This window comes from Marmota flaviventris, chromosome 9, assembly GCF_047511675.1.
Source record: "Marmota flaviventris isolate mMarFla1 chromosome 9, mMarFla1.hap1, whole genome shotgun sequence".
Lineage (NCBI taxonomy): Eukaryota > Metazoa > Chordata > Mammalia > Rodentia > Sciuridae > Marmota > Marmota flaviventris.
Window position 1 is genome coordinate 67,001,871 of NC_092506.1, and position 18,358 is coordinate 67,020,228.

At 45.5% G+C, this 18,358-nt stretch overlaps 1 protein-coding gene across 13 annotated transcripts in view; it reads right to left on the reverse strand.

Moving 5' to 3' along the window:
• Positions 1–18,358, reverse strand: part of Tenm4 (teneurin transmembrane protein 4) — a 753,505-nt gene that overhangs the window by 482,170 nt on the left and 252,977 nt on the right. For 10 of the 13 annotated variants that reach the window (XM_071616542.1, XM_071616552.1, XM_071616550.1 and 7 more), the window contains one exon: positions 13,668–13,769. The exons of the other annotated variants lie outside the window; for them this stretch is intronic. In XM_071616542.1, coding sequence (XP_071472643.1) covers positions 13,668–13,677 — 10 coding nt within the window. In that variant the 5' untranslated portion in view covers positions 13,678–13,769. The remainder of the gene's footprint in view (positions 1–13,667; positions 13,770–18,358) is intronic. 13 annotated transcript variants of the gene reach the window in all.

Genomic DNA, 18,358 nt, shown 5'->3' on the forward strand with positions numbered 1-18,358 from the left:
TGAACCTGGGTGATATAATTCTTGAGGCTCCCCCGGTCCTTCCTGCTGATCTGGGCCTGTGGCGCTGTCTAGGGACAGACCTTGATCTACTCCCTTCTCCTCTCTCTGAGCGGTCACCACACAAGGGAAGGGAAGGAGTGGCCATTGCAGTTAGTAGGATCTGGGTTCAAGTCTTCACCTTGCCACTTGACACCCAAGTTAGCTGCAAAAGCTTCCCTCCCTTCCTGGTCCTTGGATGGAGAGGGGGTTGGATGACAGATGACATCACAGTCCCTCCAGCCCTGCAGCTCCTCCTGGAGAACCCATGGTGTCCAGGCTGGAAACAGGCTCATCTCCCCAATGAGGTGGCAACAGCACCCCTGCTTCAGTGGGCTGCTGTGGAGCTCCATGCACACAGCACACCCTGGCCAACTGCAAGGTTTTACAAAGCAGAGATTATTTTCTTCTTGTGTAAGCTCATTTTTTCTTCATTACCTCCTGCTCTCTGTCTTTTCTGTGTGTTTCCTTTGAAGATAGTGAGAAGAGTGAGGAAGAGAGAGGCCAAGGTGAGAGGAGGCCAAGGGACTGCAGAACATTCTCCAGGCTGCACTGGATTTGTGAGGCCCATGCCCTGACATGCTGTGTGCAGGGATAATGAACTGCTCAGACACTGCCTCACCACAGAAGCCAGCCCTGTGAGGAAAAGAGCTGGGGTCAGAAAGAGGGCCCCTCTGCCTGGCTGGGGAACACGGCAGCACTCCCTAGTCTGCAGGTTTGGGCACTGTCTCCTGTGTGTTGGTGATGTGGCAGAGGTGATGTGCCTGTCTCACCTGAGTTGCAGAGGCCCAGACAGGAGTCAAGACAGCAGCCATGTAAGAGGGTGGCTCTGACAGGGATGAAGGAGGAAGACAGGCATTTTCACTGCTGGAAAGGAAAGTTCTTCTGTCCCTTCCTTGGGCCAGGCATGAGATTCAGAGCCAAATCAGCCTCCAGCCCCACCCCGAGGAAGGCCTAGTGATGGCAGAGTAGGTATGAGACAGGATGGGAAGACAAGCCAGGGAGCTGCTCACCCTGGCCCTGCAAGTTGGTCCTCTGGGGTGATGTCCTAACCCTTATTGGCCTCAGTTTCCTCTTCTATAAAATGGGATAATGATGATGAAATAGCAGTTGAGTTTCTTTGAGGGTTAGGAGAAAACAGTACAATACATAACCCATTATTTAATGATAATGCTAGTTTTAATTATTAAAAGGAGAGAGTTAGTTATCCAATAAATACATAATGAGGGCCTATTTTGTGCCAGGTGTCATTAGGTGATTCTAAACCATGCAGCCCTCACACGGGTGTGAGGAGGCAGAGAGGGAAGCAGGACTCTCAGGGTAAGAGCAGGGCCAGCCAGCCTCCCTTTCTGCACTCTCCCTGCCGTGTCCTGCGCCTCCTGCCACAGGCTACCCTGCTCCTGTCATACCACCCCTGCCCGACCAGGGTCCACAGTTTCTTCCCTGAATGATGGTATGGAGACCTTAGGGACCAGGACCTCAAGTCAAGGCCCCTGAATTAATTGGCAACCTGGGGAAAACCCCAAACTCTCCTCCCTTAAGAGAGGATTACTAACAAGCTTCACCTCCACCTGGATTCCTCAGCTTCAGAAGGCTGGGTATGAATTTCATCTGTGAAGGAAAAGCCAGGCAACATCATCTTTTATAACCCAATGGACCACTCCATCTCTCTCCAGATGATTCCGAGAGCTGGGGGCACTGTACATGCAGGTGGTGACAGAGACAGGAACTCTCCTATTGAGACTGTTCATGGCCCACAGCACACCCCATCTGAAAAGCAGTCAGCCAGCTGGGGTCTCCTTCTAAACACATGTGTGCTAGGCTGGGCGAAGAGACACTGATAGACTCGACACCAAGTGCCTGGAGCTTACATTTCCTATTCCATTTAATCTTCAGAAAACCTAGTGACGGGAGGTGTTATTAGCCCATTTGACAGCCCAGGAAACTAAGGCACAGTGAGGCTAATTTGTTCGGAGTTATATAGGTTTAAATGAGGGAGGTAGCATTTGAACGTTAGTGCATATAGCGTTAACCGCACGGCTCATTCAATGACACCAGGAGTTCTTAACCTTTCTTTTCTTTATAACTCTTCCTACCCCAGTTACCAAGGAGCCTTTACAAACTCTTTCTCCACAAATCGCCCTTCCTATGAAATTTCCATACCACAGACATATGACAGGTCTATTATATACTATGACTCTTTGGGGGAACCACAAACTATTGTAATAACTAAGATTCTTTTTAACCCTTAACCCCCAAGAAATAATTTTGTCCTTTGGGGACCAGCCTGCCCCAGTCCATAATCCATAAATTACACCAGTGATCCTTGAAGCAACTTGGAGTGGCAGAGGGCACTGCTCACCCATAACTTGGGACTGGGGAAGGAAAACCAGCAGAGCCATTTCCTTGAGTGTTGATGTTTTCTTTAGAGGAATTGGTGATTTGTGGTCTTTTTGATTCTACACTGTTTTGTTCTCCATCCCTCATGCTTTAGATTCACATGCCACTTCCTACAGGAAGCCTGCCTGAGCACACCCACCTGAGGCTATGTCAGTTCCCTTTGTCCCCAGTGTTGTTCTGCCAAAGCAATGCCCTACTCAGTGATCACTGTCCATGTATATGAACTTGCCCCTAAAAAGAAGGATTGAGACTTATCCATCTCTGCATGCCAGAACCTAACAGGCATAGCACATAGTAGGCTCTCAGTAAATATTTATGGAATGAATGAGCTAAGGGGTAAATAAGATTTCTTGTGCTGCTTCTGCTTTACCTGGCTTGATGTTCTAGCAAGGACAAGTCTGAGATGGCTGTATCATAGCAATAGAATGTAGGCATGCCTTCAGAACGTGGTATTTTATGGGGACCTTTTACAAAACTAGAGTTTTCATTTGGCAACATCTATAGGTAATGTTCCTGGTGGCCAAGGCCCCTCTGGGGGCTGAGACAAACATAGCCTGTGATCACAGAATCATTGTGAGAGACAGGGATTTGGCCTGCAGTATGGAAACTTCCTCTTTGCTCTCTTGGCACACTGGGTGGAATTTGGGGCAAAACCATGATAAACTGACAACCAGTAATAACCAGCGGAACCCTAAATGATGAAGTCCCATGTTCACATCACTAAAGGACAGTGGTAACCACTCTAGACTTCTATTTCCAGTAACATGGCTGCCTACTCACCCTAAGGAATTCCCCTAATGCTGAACATAGAAAAATACCAGATTAAACAAGCAAACCAATTTATCTATTTTTAAATATATAGCTAAGCTTGCAGAAAGCAGAAGGAAATCCTCAAAGGTCACAGTAACTACGAAATAGCACAAATCCACAGAGATTACAGAATACTGAAGGCGAGGCTATCCTGAAGTCATCTGCCAACCCTTGGTGGTCTGGGGCTTTTGGGTTTGAAGGACCAACCAAGGAAACAAAGCTAACGTTCTTCCAAAGGTGGGAAGACAGACTGGTGTCCTCACCTGAAGCTAAGACTCCTCAAGACAACATCAATAATCCTGGTGAAAGGTTGCATTAGAAAAACACATAATCTCATACCACTGAGGAGACAGTGAGAAACCTAGCCATGGTAGAAGGGAAAGAAAAACTCCCAAAACAATTCCCTGAGAATCCCAGATGATAAAATGGCCCTCATGTGGGTCAAGAACGTTTGTGAGAAAACCAAACCAAACCAAAACAGAACACAAAGTTCAAGTTGCCTATTTAAGTGTATTTAAGCTGTGTACTTGGGGAGGTCCCCAGTAGGTGGTTCCTCCAAGGTACCTGGCAGGAGCAAATGCAAATCCTTTCTGGAACAATTAACTTTCCACTCAGGCCTCAAAGAGGTCCCACAAAATTTCAATGATCACAAAATATAAAAGAACACATAAGGAAACAAGCCACCATGAGCAATAGGCAGCAGAAAAAATGACCCAAAGAATCAGACCACAAATACTATGGGTACTGAAATGATCATATTCAGAAAATAAAATAAGTGCATACAATATTTAAAGAAATATCATAAGGAGAGTGAAAGTATAGGCAAAGAACAGGCTATCAAAAAAGATAAAGTGGATTGAAAGATATTCAAATAGAACTTCTAGAAATGAGATTGGTGTGTGGCCTTCTTGAGGCTGTTGTTCTAAATATGATGTACATTATCATATTAAGCTTTGGTGTTGGAAATGGAAAACTAAAATGCTATGTAAATTGGGCCAATCACTTCTGGTCTCTGGGCCTCAGTTTCCTCATTTGCAAATGAAATGTAGAATTAGATCCCTTCTTAAGTCCAGTTCTATAAATTCATATTGTGTTGTATGATGTTACCCACACAGGGCACTTGGTGTTCCTGTTACCCATGATCATATACATTTTTCATGCTTGTTAGTCCTTGCAATAGTGCATTGGGGTATGGGCTTATTATACCCATTTTACATATTAAAAAAATTAAAGCACAGAGAGAAGAGGCTTGACCAGAGTTTGGGGTTGGTAAGCCAAGATTGGACTCCATCACTATGGTTCTGGAGCCTGTTCTCTATCACTACACTAGATGCCCTTCTAATATACTTGACTTTGAACATTCTGGAAATCCTGAACATTCTGGAAATCCAGCTCTATGCTTCTTTGACCTATTAGGAGTTTTTCAGTGTATGAGGCAATACTGATAGTAGTTTACTAATATCCCAAGTGGGGTGGCAAGAAAACCATGAATTATCAATTGCCAATGATTACTAAGTAAGTCTTATGAGGAAGGACTTGGCTTATTTTAGATGAGCCATTCATAATAGAGCAGCAAACAGTAAGAGTTGCTGGGACTTATCAACACCCATTTTTTGAAAATGATTCTTTCTGAAATCACTTCTCTATGCTCTGGTTTCCTCATGTATAAAATGGGGGTGACAATAGTGCCTAACACCCTGGGACTGTTGTAAGGATTAAATGAGCTAATACAAGTTAGGCAGAGTGAGCTTGCCACCGATGCTAGTTCTTGCTGCAGTCATTCTGGTTATTATCATCAACCTGGTTGGAAGAAGTTGGACTTTGCAGCAGATGACCTTGATCCAATTCCAGCCTCCCCCACTTCCCAGCTACGTGACTTACAGTCATTGACCCTTTCCGAGGTGCCTGGGCCCATCTGTGAATCAGAAATATCAATGCTTACCTCACCAGGGAGTTGGGAGGGTTAAATGGACTGTGAAATGCCCAGCGCAGTGGCTGATATCTAATAGGTCCTCAACAAATGTCTGTTCTCACCCCTGGAGCGTTTTCTGTGCACTTGGCTTTCGCGCTATGGTTAGAATCCAAAGAGGCAAAGGATCCTGAGCCTCTTGTTGACTCATTGCTCTTTTCCACCAGGGGAACTTTCACAAAAGCAGCGGGAGGTGGAAGATGTCTAAATACATCCTTTGCACCAGAGGTAAGTCAAGGCAATACAGTGATAGAGGTCCACGGCCTTGGAAACGGGCCCTTAGGCCTCTACCTTGGCTGCTTTGGCTAACCTGGCCACTGAGGTGTGCAGTCGAAGAAGCAATTAGCAACAGGAAGCAAGCCCTATGATTTGGTAATTGAATCCACCAAGTATAATGACACTGACCTTCCCATTTGGAAATAAACTAGGCATTCAGCTTGTAAATAGCTAAATGGCTCTGTGATTATTTCGACTGCACACCCAGGACTGTGCAGCAGCATTGCTCTGAGGACATGGGATAGGTAAATAAGGATCACATTAAGGGGTTTGGGGAGGGCAGCAACACCCACAGCAGTGGCTTCACTCACTCTGCTAAGCAGACTCTGAGGCCTCAGGGAAGGCAGAATTCCACACTCAGCAGGTAGGCGGTGGCTGGTGTCTCCTGCCTATAATCCCAGAGACTAAGGAGGCTGAGGTAGGCGAATCACAAGTTCAAGGCCAACTTTAGCATCTTAGCAAGACCCTTAACAGTGAGATCCTGTCTCAAAAATGAAAAATAAAAAGGACTGGGGATCTAGTTCAGTGGTAAAGCTCAGCTGGTTCAATCTCCAGTACCAAACAAAAACAGAAAACTCCACACTCAGCTTCCAAGGCAGCTGCTGGGTTCCGAAAACATAGGAGGCGGGACCAAATCATGACTCCCCTGCAGGGCCTCCTCATTTGAGCAAACAGGGAAGGTTGGGTTTCAAGCCCAATCTGCAGCACCTTTTGGATTTCACCTCAGGTTATTTGCTCCTCCCTCCTTGAGAATATCCAGTGTTTAGTTGGCCCATGAACATTAATTAAACACATACTGAGTTGGAAGATGACCGCAGCACAGAAGGCTTGTGGGCACCCTACGTGCTGTAGGTGAAGACCGAAGGTGCAGATTCTGGAAGGAAACAGCCCAGGGGGATGGATGGACATGGTATGGGAGAATGGAGCCTGAATCCAGCACTAGCTTACTGCTGCCACACCACAGCATTGCTGAGGACAGCTTGACCTGTCACTGCAGGGCTCCGTGCTGGGACCAGACTCAGCATTTTCTCCCTATGTGGAGGATGGGATGGTGTTTCCAAAGGATGAGACAAACAGACCTGACTCCAAGCCTCAGCGTCACTAGGTGGCAGCTATATATCCCTGAGCCAGATGCTTTCTGTGTCTCAGTTTGAACACACGAAAATTGGGACATTCCTATCTCCTAAAGCCCCAAATATATAGGTTTTCATAATGAAGATGAAACCTACAATGTGCCTAGCACAGATACTAACCCATAAAAAGAATTCAATAAATGTTCATTTATCCTTACTCAACTGACATGATGATATGCTCTTAGCTTCACGAAGCTTATTTGCCTTATTATTTCTATAGGAACTAGAGCCTCCCATTTAGGTTCATTTCTTCAAACTTACTCTATGAAAAAATATACCTGTCCTAATCCCTTTGACTTCCCAGGTTCCCATCCCCAACCAAGAGAGACAGTTCTGGTGGGGCCTGGCCCCTTGATGTTTTTGGAGTCACTAGATTCTGTAGTTAATGATCACAGGTTTGCACTTCACTTGTGACTGTGTCTTCTGTGAGAAGGAAGCCATGCCACAGCGAGGATTATGGATTACTGTGAACGTGGAAGCTGCCATGGTAGAACCCGAACGGTGGAACAAAGGAGCATTATTGGTGTTCCTGTTACGCTTTTCAAGAACTAAAAAAAAAAAAAAAAAAAAATGTGCTTGGAAAGATGATAGGAACACAAAAAACTGTAAGATTATTATATAGCAGTAAACACTCAAGGCCAAACCAATGGCTCCAAGGCCACGTGGAGTGTGGGAAAGGCAGTCAAGGTCATCGCAGGCAAATTGACTTGAGTTTGGAGTTCAAATCCCAGTTCCATCATTTACTACCATAGTGTCCTTGTGGGGAGAAAAAGGTCTCTGTTTACTTGTCTGTAAAATGGGGATAATGAATGTACCACTGGACACCTATGACAGATAACATGGTGAATGCCGGGCACACGGTGAGCCTCAATTAGCCATTTCCTTCCTCCTTTTTCTCATTCCCTTTTCCTTCTGGATAACTGACATTACTTTGTTTGCTAATGAATTAGAATCAGTATAGGATGGTTTTTATCTGCCTATTGGTGACCATGTCCCCATATTTGTATATTCTCAAAAAACTTTCAGTGGCTTCTCACTTTTTAAACAACAATCCCCAAAGTCCCAGCTCCTCTGCCTGGAATCCCAAGCCTTCTATCTCCTTTTTGAACCCCATCTCCAACCACTCTTGTGCTGAACCGCTCACTCTGGTGGCAGCCTCTAGGGTTAAGGGTGTATAAAGAAGTTTCATCCAGCCTTGAGATGGTAAAGACGGTAGGAAAGACTTTCCAGCTATGTCTGAGGAGGATTTTGCTAAATGGCCAGGATGGGAGGAAGCATTCTGGGCCAGAAGAACATCATGTCAAAGGCCCCAGCATCCCTCGTGCAGCCTGGCTTCATTCCTGAATTCCTGTCCCCTCTCCACTAAGCCTCTTCTCACTTCTCTTCCTCTACTGCACTCACTGTCAGCTTCCCCTGACCCTCCACTCAGCTCTATAGTGAGGACCTCACCTCTGAACCACAGTTTTTCATGTGTGGCTCACATATTGGATCCCAGAGAGCCCCCAAACCCTTTTAGAAAGTCCATAAGGACTAAACTATTTATAATAATACAGTAACGTCTTTGCCCTTTTCATTCTTATTCTCATGAGTATATAGTGGAGGTTTCCAGACTATATGCAGAAACAGGTACATCTCCTAGTAAGCCAATCAGTGAAGAGACTTGACAAAATGCAAGACAACACCACTCTGGACATTGTGGTTTTCATGGAAACATTTCCATAGAAATGTGTACTCAATGTTAATGTAAGGGCTTAATATTGTATGTTAAATAATATCTTATTTATAACAATTTTAACATTTTTTAGTGCTAATTACTAGTATGACAAATTTCCATAGATACAACCCACATAGACAAAACTCCTTTGGGGTATTCAATACTATTGAGTTGTAAAATGGTCCTGAAACCAGAAAGCATGATGCTTTCAGGTGTGCGCTAGAGAAGGCAGCAGAGGACTCTGTGTGCAGCTCTTGCTGGGAATTCTTTGCAGATAGCAACTTATGCTTTTCACTGAGCAAACAGCCCCCTGCAGTCCATCCCTGGCTGAACACTTCTGTCTTGACCTACCACTCCCTGGTCACTCCCTCTCTTCCTTCCTGTGAAAACCTTCAGGGGCAGCGCTGGTCCCCTCTCTTCACTATAACCTCTTTGCCCAGTTCAGGGAGGTGTATGATCAGGAGGCTTTGATACCAGAAAGGCTTGTCCACACAAATGACTCCATGTCTCTGGTTTGCATTTCCCTGTTGGCTAAGGATGTTGACATCTTTTAATGTCCGAATTGGTTATTTCTGTATTGTCCTTGAATAAATGTTTATTCAAACTCTTCATCCACTTTAAAATTTAGCTATTTGTCCTTTTGTTGCTTAGCTGTGTTTTTTTGTGTATTCAGAATCTAAGTCCCTTATCAAATATATGATTTGCAAATATTTTCTCCCATTTTGTGGGTGTTTTTCAGTTTCTTAACAATACTCTTTGAAGCAAAAAAACTTTCTAATTTGTGAGAAGTCCAATTTATTTATTTTATTCTCCATTTCCCTGCTTTTGTATGTGCCAAACCATTGCCTAATCAAGGTTATGAATATTTATGCCTATGCTTTCTCCTAAGGATTTATGGTTTTAGCACTTACATTTAGGTTGATGGTTCCTTTTGAGTTAGAATTTGTCTATGGTGTGAGGAAGGACCCAGTTTCCTGCCTTTGCATGTGGGCATCCAGTAGTTTTGGCATTGTTGGCTAACTAGATAATTCAGTGTCCCTGTGCCTCAGTGGCTTCATCTCTACAGTGAGCTTTAAAGGAACAAATTACAAGATGCTGAGAGACTTTAATGACATACTGAGAGAAAAATGCCCTGTGGGATTCCTGGCAAGTAGCAGACAGTCAGTGCCTGACACAGGGAATGGACAGTGGATCTGAAGGTCTCTGAAACACTGCTCATTATTACCCTATCTGACCAGGGCTCCTCCAGCCCTGAAGGTCTCCAGGTCCATGGCCCCACTGGCTTGTCATAGGCCCTTGCCATCCTCAAGGTTCTGGTTTGCAACCCCTTTCTCAGGAACCTCCTCCGGAGTGGTCCTGGTCATTTATTTATCTTCCCTCCTCCATTATTTTCTTCATTTTTTTCTTTTTTCCCCCCACAATTTTTTTAAAATAGTGTATTATAGTTGTGCATGATGGTGGAATTTGCTGCTATACATTTGGACATGCGCACAACTCAGCAATATCATTTGTCCAGTACCATCCCCCAGTGTTTTCCCTCTTCCTCTCTTCCTCCCTCTCTCTGGTCCCTTTCCTCCATTCTACTGATCTCTTTTCAATTTTCATGTTTTCTTTCTTATTTTCTACCTTAATTTTTAGCACTTAATGCTTTTGGTCTTCGTCAATTCATTAATTGATTGATTTTAAATTGTTAATCCACTAAGATCCTTTTTGGCAAGCCGGTCAGAAGGCATGAATGAATAAATGAGTCCATTGATTAAAAGGTCTGGAATGTAAAGATTGGAAAGTGAAGCCCCTAGAGTGAGCGGGATTCCTGTAGGTCACCATGCGTCCTGGAATTGGAGGTGGACCTGTGTGAAGCTGACTTCAGGCTGTTTACATGCCTTTTTCTCTCTCCTACTCTGGAGAGATCCTTCTAAATCATGCCTCCCTCCTGCATGTTGTTTGCAACACCTCCCAATTTAGTTTTCTCTCTGAATTTCATTAGTGTCCCATTTACCTCCTCATCCTGATCTCCAAGGCAGGCGTTAAGCTGGAGGAGGCTGAGCTGGCAACAAGGGTTCTGCCACCTGACTGCAGGTGAAGAGGACATGCAGAGGAGGAGGGAAGGGTCCCCTGACTGCAATTCTGGATGAAGTTCTGGTCCACTCAGTATAGGCCAATGAACTGTAACTGGGTCCTCACTGTGTGGCAGGAACTGGGGGCTCAAAGACAAGGAGCTATACTTGACTTTGAAACTCCCTGGACTTGTGGGATGCATGGATGGATTATTCTGTGCAGTGTGCCACAGGCAGCCTCGTGGGCAGGCAGAGGGCGTTCTGGGGGAGAAGGCCCTTTGGGACATCCTGGGAAAGGGGCACAGCACAGGTAGCAGCAGGATGGTTGGAGCAATAGCTTGGAAGCAAGTAACAGTGAAATGTGTTGTTCAATTATTTGTTCATTCACTCACTCAGTCTGAGGGTCACCATGGGCCAGGCCTAAGAACACTGCAGAGCATGGCATAAAGTAGGTCCATGCCCTCATGGAACCTATGTTCTAATGGGAGAAGTCAGAAAATAGACAGTGCAACTTATCCAGTAACTCATAACACATCAGATAGAGATAAATGCTGCATTAAAAAAAAAAACAAAAAAGTTCAAACAGAAGAGGGTCTCAGGAAGACCTGGGCTGGGAGGACTGTTCCCTGCACTGGCTAGTTGGGAAGACCCTGCCCTCATCTCCACCACCCTTTTCTACCACTCTGGACCCTGCAGCTTCTGGATCAGTGAATATTCAGGAGCTTGGGCCTTTTAGCCCATTCACACTCTGCTCACTTGTTGATGACGTGCCGTCTCTTCACTGCTATTCCCTCTGTCAGAAGAATTTTCCCCAAGACTGGAAAAAGGTATCTGTGCTTTCTTCTCTGAGGCAGGAGAGTTTTTATTGTTCACAGAACAGCAAAGAGGTCACAGTGCTAAAGCGTGAGAGCTGGGTGGGAAAGGAAGCCAGGCAGGGTCATGTAAGTATGGAAGAGAGAGGAAGACATTGGCTCTTCCTCCGTGTAAGATGGGAAATCACAGGAGGGTTCTGAGCAGGGGAGTGATGTGACTTGAATGATGCTGTACCAGTCGTCTATGTGCAAGATGCAGTGGGAAGGGGAAGCAGAGCCCAATGACCATGCTACCACAACAGTCCAGGCTGAGACTGCGACTGGGACTGGTGAGGGGACAGAGCAGGTGATCACAGAAAAGAATAGAGGGCAGAGTGCCCGGTCAGTGTATATATAGTACCCTATGCAAAGGATGGGCTGGTGGGAAGTGAGGCTGAGAGAAGAGGGAGAACCTTCCAAGGAGACGAACCTGCTGATGTCAAGGCTCAGATGCAGTCCCATCCTGCCAGACTCAGATCCTGTACTTAACACATTTACACAATGTCCTCTCTGCTTGCTTGAGATAAGCCTCACTGGCTGAGCTCTGTGGGCAGCACCAGCATGGGGATATGAGCAAGCCAGTCTGGGGCTCCAGGAGCTCCCTCTGCCAGAGCTGATGGCTGCATCTCCATAGCCATGACACATGCAGGGCACTGGGGAACCAGGCAGAGAAGGCCCAAGACAGAGAGGGACAAGTGGAGACCACATTTCTTGGTTTAGATGGGGTGGGGACTAGATTCAGTGACCTTCTCAGTATCACTTTTGCGACATCATTGCACAGAGCTTGAATGGGGCAAAAAAGGTGACTTTTAGCTCTTTCCTTGCTGAGCAATACTCAGTTTTCTTATCTTAAAAACGGGGCTGTAAGAACCACCCTCATGGGGTTGTGGGAGGTGAGATGCGTACACCAAGTACTTGGCCAATGCTTCAATAAACGTCCCTTTTTACAAGCTAAAACCCCCAGAGGATCTGTGGTGCCATCACCCATCTGCATGGTAGGGCATCCACTTCAGTTTGCAATTAAACACCTTTCAGGCAGAGAGTAGAGACTCCCTTTGTTTCTGTTCTTTGCAGGCCTATGGTAACTATTGCATCTGGCTTTGGTGAATAACTAAATATGTAGTTGAAGCAGAGGTTATGGAAGGTCCAAGCCTTGGCATACTTTAATTGGGAGACCTTGGTTAGGAGAGTTAATGTCTCCGAGCCTCTCCTGAACTGCAAAAGGGAAAGAATAAAATCTACTCAGGCAGAGACAGTTAGGGCTCATCAAATATCCATGTCTTTTCCACATTCCTGGGAACCATAGAAATCAGGAAGCATCTGTGGAAATTGGTTGTGGCCAGTGGGCTGTGTCACTTCTGGACTGAAGCAGTTAACAGCCAACACCTCCAGCTATTTCCTCCCCTTCTATGGAGACCAAGGTAGCCACATGTTCCAGGCAGCACAACAACAACAGAGAAGAGATTTCATAATCCTGGGCTCTGAGATGGTAGCAGAGCAGAGCTCTCCACCCATCTGGGTTAGACATGTAGCATGAGTAAGAAATATAACTTTGCAGTGTTAAGCCACTGGGATTCTAGAGTTAATTTATTACTGCAGCATAACACAGCCTAACAAGACTCATACTTCACCTTACAAGACTGTTCAGAGGATAAGAAACAGGGCTTGGTCCAAGTATGTTCGTAGTAGGTCTCCAATAACCGACACACTCCCTCTGCCCTCGCTCCTTCCTTGCTTCCTCAGCCTCCCTCATGGTGATCAGCCTGTATTTATGATTCTACCCCTCTCTGGGGTAGAATGGGTTTCTCTCTAGCTTGAAAGATCATGCCACTCTCCCTGTACAACCCAGGAGTCACCTCCTGCTTTTTATCATTGCTATTCTGCACCGAAATATGAAGAAAAGCTTTCAGAGAGCCCTCCTTGCCCCTGGAGCATCTGCCTTCTGACAGCTCTCCACTCCCTTCACTCTACTCTATTCTCAACTCTGCCTTTGATCTCACTAGCAACTCCAGGCTCTGCAGTTTGGTCTCCTGGACCCTAGAATAAGCCTGATGGCCACCCCTCCTCTGTGTTCTTGGGCAGATCTGCATGTTGCCTCCTGGCTGACTACACCCCCTTTCCACTCCCTTAAATCCCCCTTCCACCCCCTCCACGTCCTGGACTCCTGACACCTGCCCACCATGGCCTCCCACCATACTGGTCACCAGCTTAGTTTCTAGCAGCCTTTGCCCCACACCAATCCTCTTCTTGCATCTGCTCCCTGAGAGGTTCACTCGCCTGAGCTCCTTCACTTCCTAGGCTGCCTAGTGGCAAAAGCCTCCAACCAAAAAGTTTGCATGCTTCAGATTCCAAGATATATTTCTCATGAAGGCCACAGTTTGCAGTTGACAACAGAAAGTCAGAGCTAATGAGGGGACTGACCTGGCTCCATGTCAGCACGTTTGGAAGAGTTAATAGTATCCGTGGGCCCTGCAGCCCTCTCTCCAAGGCCATTGGATCCTGGAGGACAAGGTGGAATCCTTTCTGTTGAAGCAGAAAACAGAGATCAGACTGAAGTGAGGTGGCAAGATGCCTCACACCATGTCTCACAGACTGCTCCCCAGTAGTCATTGCAAATGCACACCAGTGGGGAAATGGAACTGCCCACCCCACACCATTTAGATTAGAAGTGAGTGGGATTCTAAGCCCCACAGACATACTCTACTCAGCCTTCTGGAAGGCTCAGGGGCATCTACTTTTCTTCTCTATTTCTCTTGTGTTATAGGAGCCATGGTCTTGCATTACATTTTTTTTTGTTGTTTTTGTTTTTTGGCTACCAGGGATTGAACTCAGGGGCACTCAAGCAGTGAGCCACATCCCCAGTCTATTTTGTATTTTATTTAGAGACAGGGTCTCACTGAGTTGCTTAGTGCCTCACTTTTGCTGAGGCTTGCTCATGACCCTCCTGCCTCAGCCTCCGAGATGCTGGAGTTACATGCATGTGCCACTGTGCCCACCTCTTAGAGTCATTTTTGATGTACATGTTTTCTCAGGTGGACCTATCACTACCAGGACAGGGGCTGCAGATCAGCCCTCTTTGCAACCCAGGCATGCAGCACAGGGCTTGGAGCAGAGCAGAGACTGAGTATTTGATGAACAAAGGACTGTGTGCCTTGAAGGAGGTTTGGAGCTCAGGGCCAACGCCCTCATACAATAAAGGTTTGTCAAATCAATATAAAAGATCTTATCCCTTTCAAAAGAAGGGTAAAGAAAAGCTTAAGGGGTTTAAGTCATTTGTCTCAGGTCATTGTAAGAGGATGAACAGGGATTTGAACACAGGGACTCAAGGAGTTGTAGTCTATGAACTTTTCTCTGTACTATACCATCATCAACACACAAATACTACAGAATGCCTTTTTGTATGAAAGCCCCACAGCCTTGGTGTTTTTTAAAAAGTCAGTATTTGAGAAACTCCCTGAATATATGTTTGCCAAATATACATAGGAAACTATCTAAGAAGTCATTATTGTCTCTTTTAAGGTGAGGAATGACTAGTAATTCCCATTAAAAGCAAAATTCTCCTAAGTGTGAAATTTTGCCAGCTTTACCCATATTTCATATGTTTCTTCACAGCAAACTCTAATTATTCTACACAAAGAATAACTCTATTAGGCAGGAACCATTGCCAAGCTCTGTCCACGTGCAGGATTCCCCACCCTCAGGGATCAGGCTCCTGAGCAGCCAGGGCAGATGACCTCATGGGCTGTGGTACAATCATGAGACCCTCACCTCTTTTTCTTTTATCTATTTCTTTTTCAGTCCTCCTCAAATTTCCTCTTTTTCAAAGTACCTTCCATAAGCATCATGGTGACTATTAAGAATACCAAAATACTCACAGGTTGCTGAAAAGGTTTTAGAAGTATGTATACACTAGCACTCTGTTCAGAGGAAATTCAGTCAGGAAGGGATCAGGACATTCATTCACTCACTCATTCATTCATTCATTCATTCCTATGCTGAGTTTTAGGGGCTCTGCAGGAGACACTGATGACTCAGAAGCAAATCCTGTCTTCAAGAAGCTTGCAGGCTGGCAAGGAGAACAAGGCACGGCCACAAAGAACTCTACTGCTTGTAGTTTCATGAGAGATAAAGGTGAGGCCTAGAGAGAGGATGGGGCATGGACAGACACCTGCACCAGAGATGGTGTTAGGTGTGGGGACAGGGCAAGGACTCCACATGATGGAGTAAAGGCACAGGAGGAGAAACCCTGACAAAGAAGGAGGGTGTTTTTATTCTGGAGTCTGTGGATTATGTAGAGGTAAGTGGAGGACGTCACACTCGACAGGATGAGAGCCCTGAATGCCAAGCCAGAGAATGGTCATTATTTAGTAATAGGGAGCCATCAAGGGTTGTTGAGCAAAGATGTGCCATAATTGGCGATCTGAACTAGTTAGCAGAATCTGGCTAGCCTTGCACAGTAGGAACTGGAAAGGACACACCTGGAGCAGCATTTTAGTCAGCGTTTTCATTGCTGTGACAACTAGAAAGAAGGATAAATTTATTTGAGGGCTTCGGATATCCTAGTCCATAGAAGGCTGGCTCCATTTCTCGGGACTTGAGATGAAGCTTAACTTCATGGCCGAGTGTGTGGCAGAGGGAAGCAGCTCACATCATGAGGATCAAGAAGCAGAGAGAGGGTCTATCACTCTCCAGATTCAAAATATATACCCCGTAGCCACGCTCCCAATGAACCACTTTCTCCAGTCAAACCTACCTGCCTTCAGTTACCACCCAATTAATCCCATCAGGGATTAATTCACTGATTAGGTTAAGGCTCTCCCAACCTAATAATTTCTCCTCTGAACCTTCTTGCATTGAGCTTTTGGGGGACACTATAGCTAAATCATAACAAACAGGAACTTCATGATTGTACGGTGCTGGTATTGGCAGGCTGTTAGGTGCTCTGATCTCATTTAAACTTCTGAACAATTGCAGGAAGCACATATTATCCTTTCTGACTTGCTGATGAGGAAAGGAGGCTTTGGTGCATCTAAGCTGCTTGTCCCTAATCCCCCAGCTGGGAAGCAGCTGAGATGAGACTTGAGCCATGTTCTTTTCCTTTCCAGGTGAGCCATAAAGCATGCTGTGACCCTGCAAATGACACCTGCCTGCCTGCCTGCCACACTTGTCCTGCTCCCAGAGCACTTTCTGCCTGCCTTGGAGTGTGTAGAGCTTGATCTTTTCCTGGACTGCCCTTAGGGACAGCCCAGGCAGAATTAAGCATAGAACCCTTTGCTTCTGTTAGCTTCCCCCAAAGTGTCCACAGATCAAGGAGATAAAATTGTCCTTGGAGTTGGATCTCAAACAACACTTCAATTTCTTGCAGAGAATTTCAAAGGAGGCAGACAACCACCCATGTCCCTAGCAAGGAGTGCTCACTTTTGTCTTTCCCTTCTCGGCTAAACTGTGGTGACAGGAGCAGTGAACTTGGAAATCCAGAGGAACATCTTTTGGACATACCAGAACCTGCAGGGGCCATGCAGAATGTTAGTGCGAAAGCCAGCATTTCCACGCTCCGGGCTGACAGGGCTGTTCAGGGAGGGCTGCTTACAATGGACTTACAATCCACTTGGGTCTGGTCCTTGCACCTGCAGCCTGGAGGTGATGATTGCAAATCTTTCCCACTAAGATGCCTGCTAGTAAAACTTTTATCTTCTTCTTCCTCCTCTCCCTCCCTGTCCCCCTCCCTTCCACCCCTCCCTGCTCCTGCTCCTCTTGCTTCTGCTCTTCCCACTGTCTTTCTTCCTCTTCCTTGGAACAAAAACCTTTCTCACTCTAAACATGGGACATGATGAGACCTGTGCTGTGCCTGGCAACCAAGGGTGTAGGTTTGGGAGACGAAGCCCGGAGTACAGACAAGAGCCAACAGAGTGGGTCTGAATAACACCTCAGTCAGTCACCAGCTATGTGGCCTGGGACAAACTTCATATGTCTTCTTATTATTAAATAGGGATTAAAATAATGAATTAGAGAGAACAAATACCAGACCCTTACTGCATATATAATAATGGATAGTGTAATAATTTCTTCTTCTCATTTGATGTTTAACATTCTGGGCATTCTCAGTGAGGATGCTCTTCTCACAAAGTCACCTGGTGAAATGGGTTTTAGGAGAAAAAAGGCTGAACTTATAGCAAATTGTTTATATCTTTGACCTTGACCTTATGAGCAGGGTCTTATATTTACTTGGCTTCATGTCTTTCCTCCCACCATGCTGGGAGCTCCTTCAAGACACTATCTCCATTCCCAGCATAGAGTTGGCTTCTTCTAACTTTGATGCCTTATTTTGAGATCCAAATAAACCAGTGTCTGCAGAACTTCTGGGATTTTCAATTCCCAGACTGGTTTGAAGAGTGACTTTAAGCAACACCTTCAATAACACATCCAATCCTCTGAAAGCCATCTCATTATCATGTAAATCATTAGCACAAAATACTTCTTGTTGCTTTGCTAAGAGCTTTGGTTTCTAATCCAAGCCAATTACATGTGCCAACATATTCAATAACGTCTTAATAATGCCAGTCCTTCCAGCTCTCTGGATGAAATCGGACCAGGTGGAGAGATCTAGGGGTCAACAAGATACTGAAAGGGGAAAGATGTGAAGCCTCAAAGCTGGACCCAAACCCTCTCTTGTGCAGTTGGGACAGGCAGGACAGTGCCTGGGGTCAGGATAAATGTCAAGTAAAGGTTAATTCCCTACTTTCTCTCTGACTCCAGAAAAAAGCAAAGCTATAGAACTTGTTGTAAGTAAACAAAAGAAGATCCACCACATTCCTGAGTTCATTTACAATATGGATATTTTCTTATGCCTTTGTCCCTAAGGACTGAAGGAAGCAGGTTATTTCATTTTAATTATGGCAGCTGCAGCAGCTGCTGCTGCCTGTGGACTCTAAGACCAATTTTCAGAGTAAAGAGAAAAACACATACAAACACCCCACCACCCCACCCTCCGCCACAAACTCACCAAGGGACTCAATCACAGACACAGAACACACAGAATGGCACCTCCTTCAGAAAGAATGTCAACGGGGTGGAAAATTCTATAAAGCCACGCTCAAGACAGATTCAGGTTG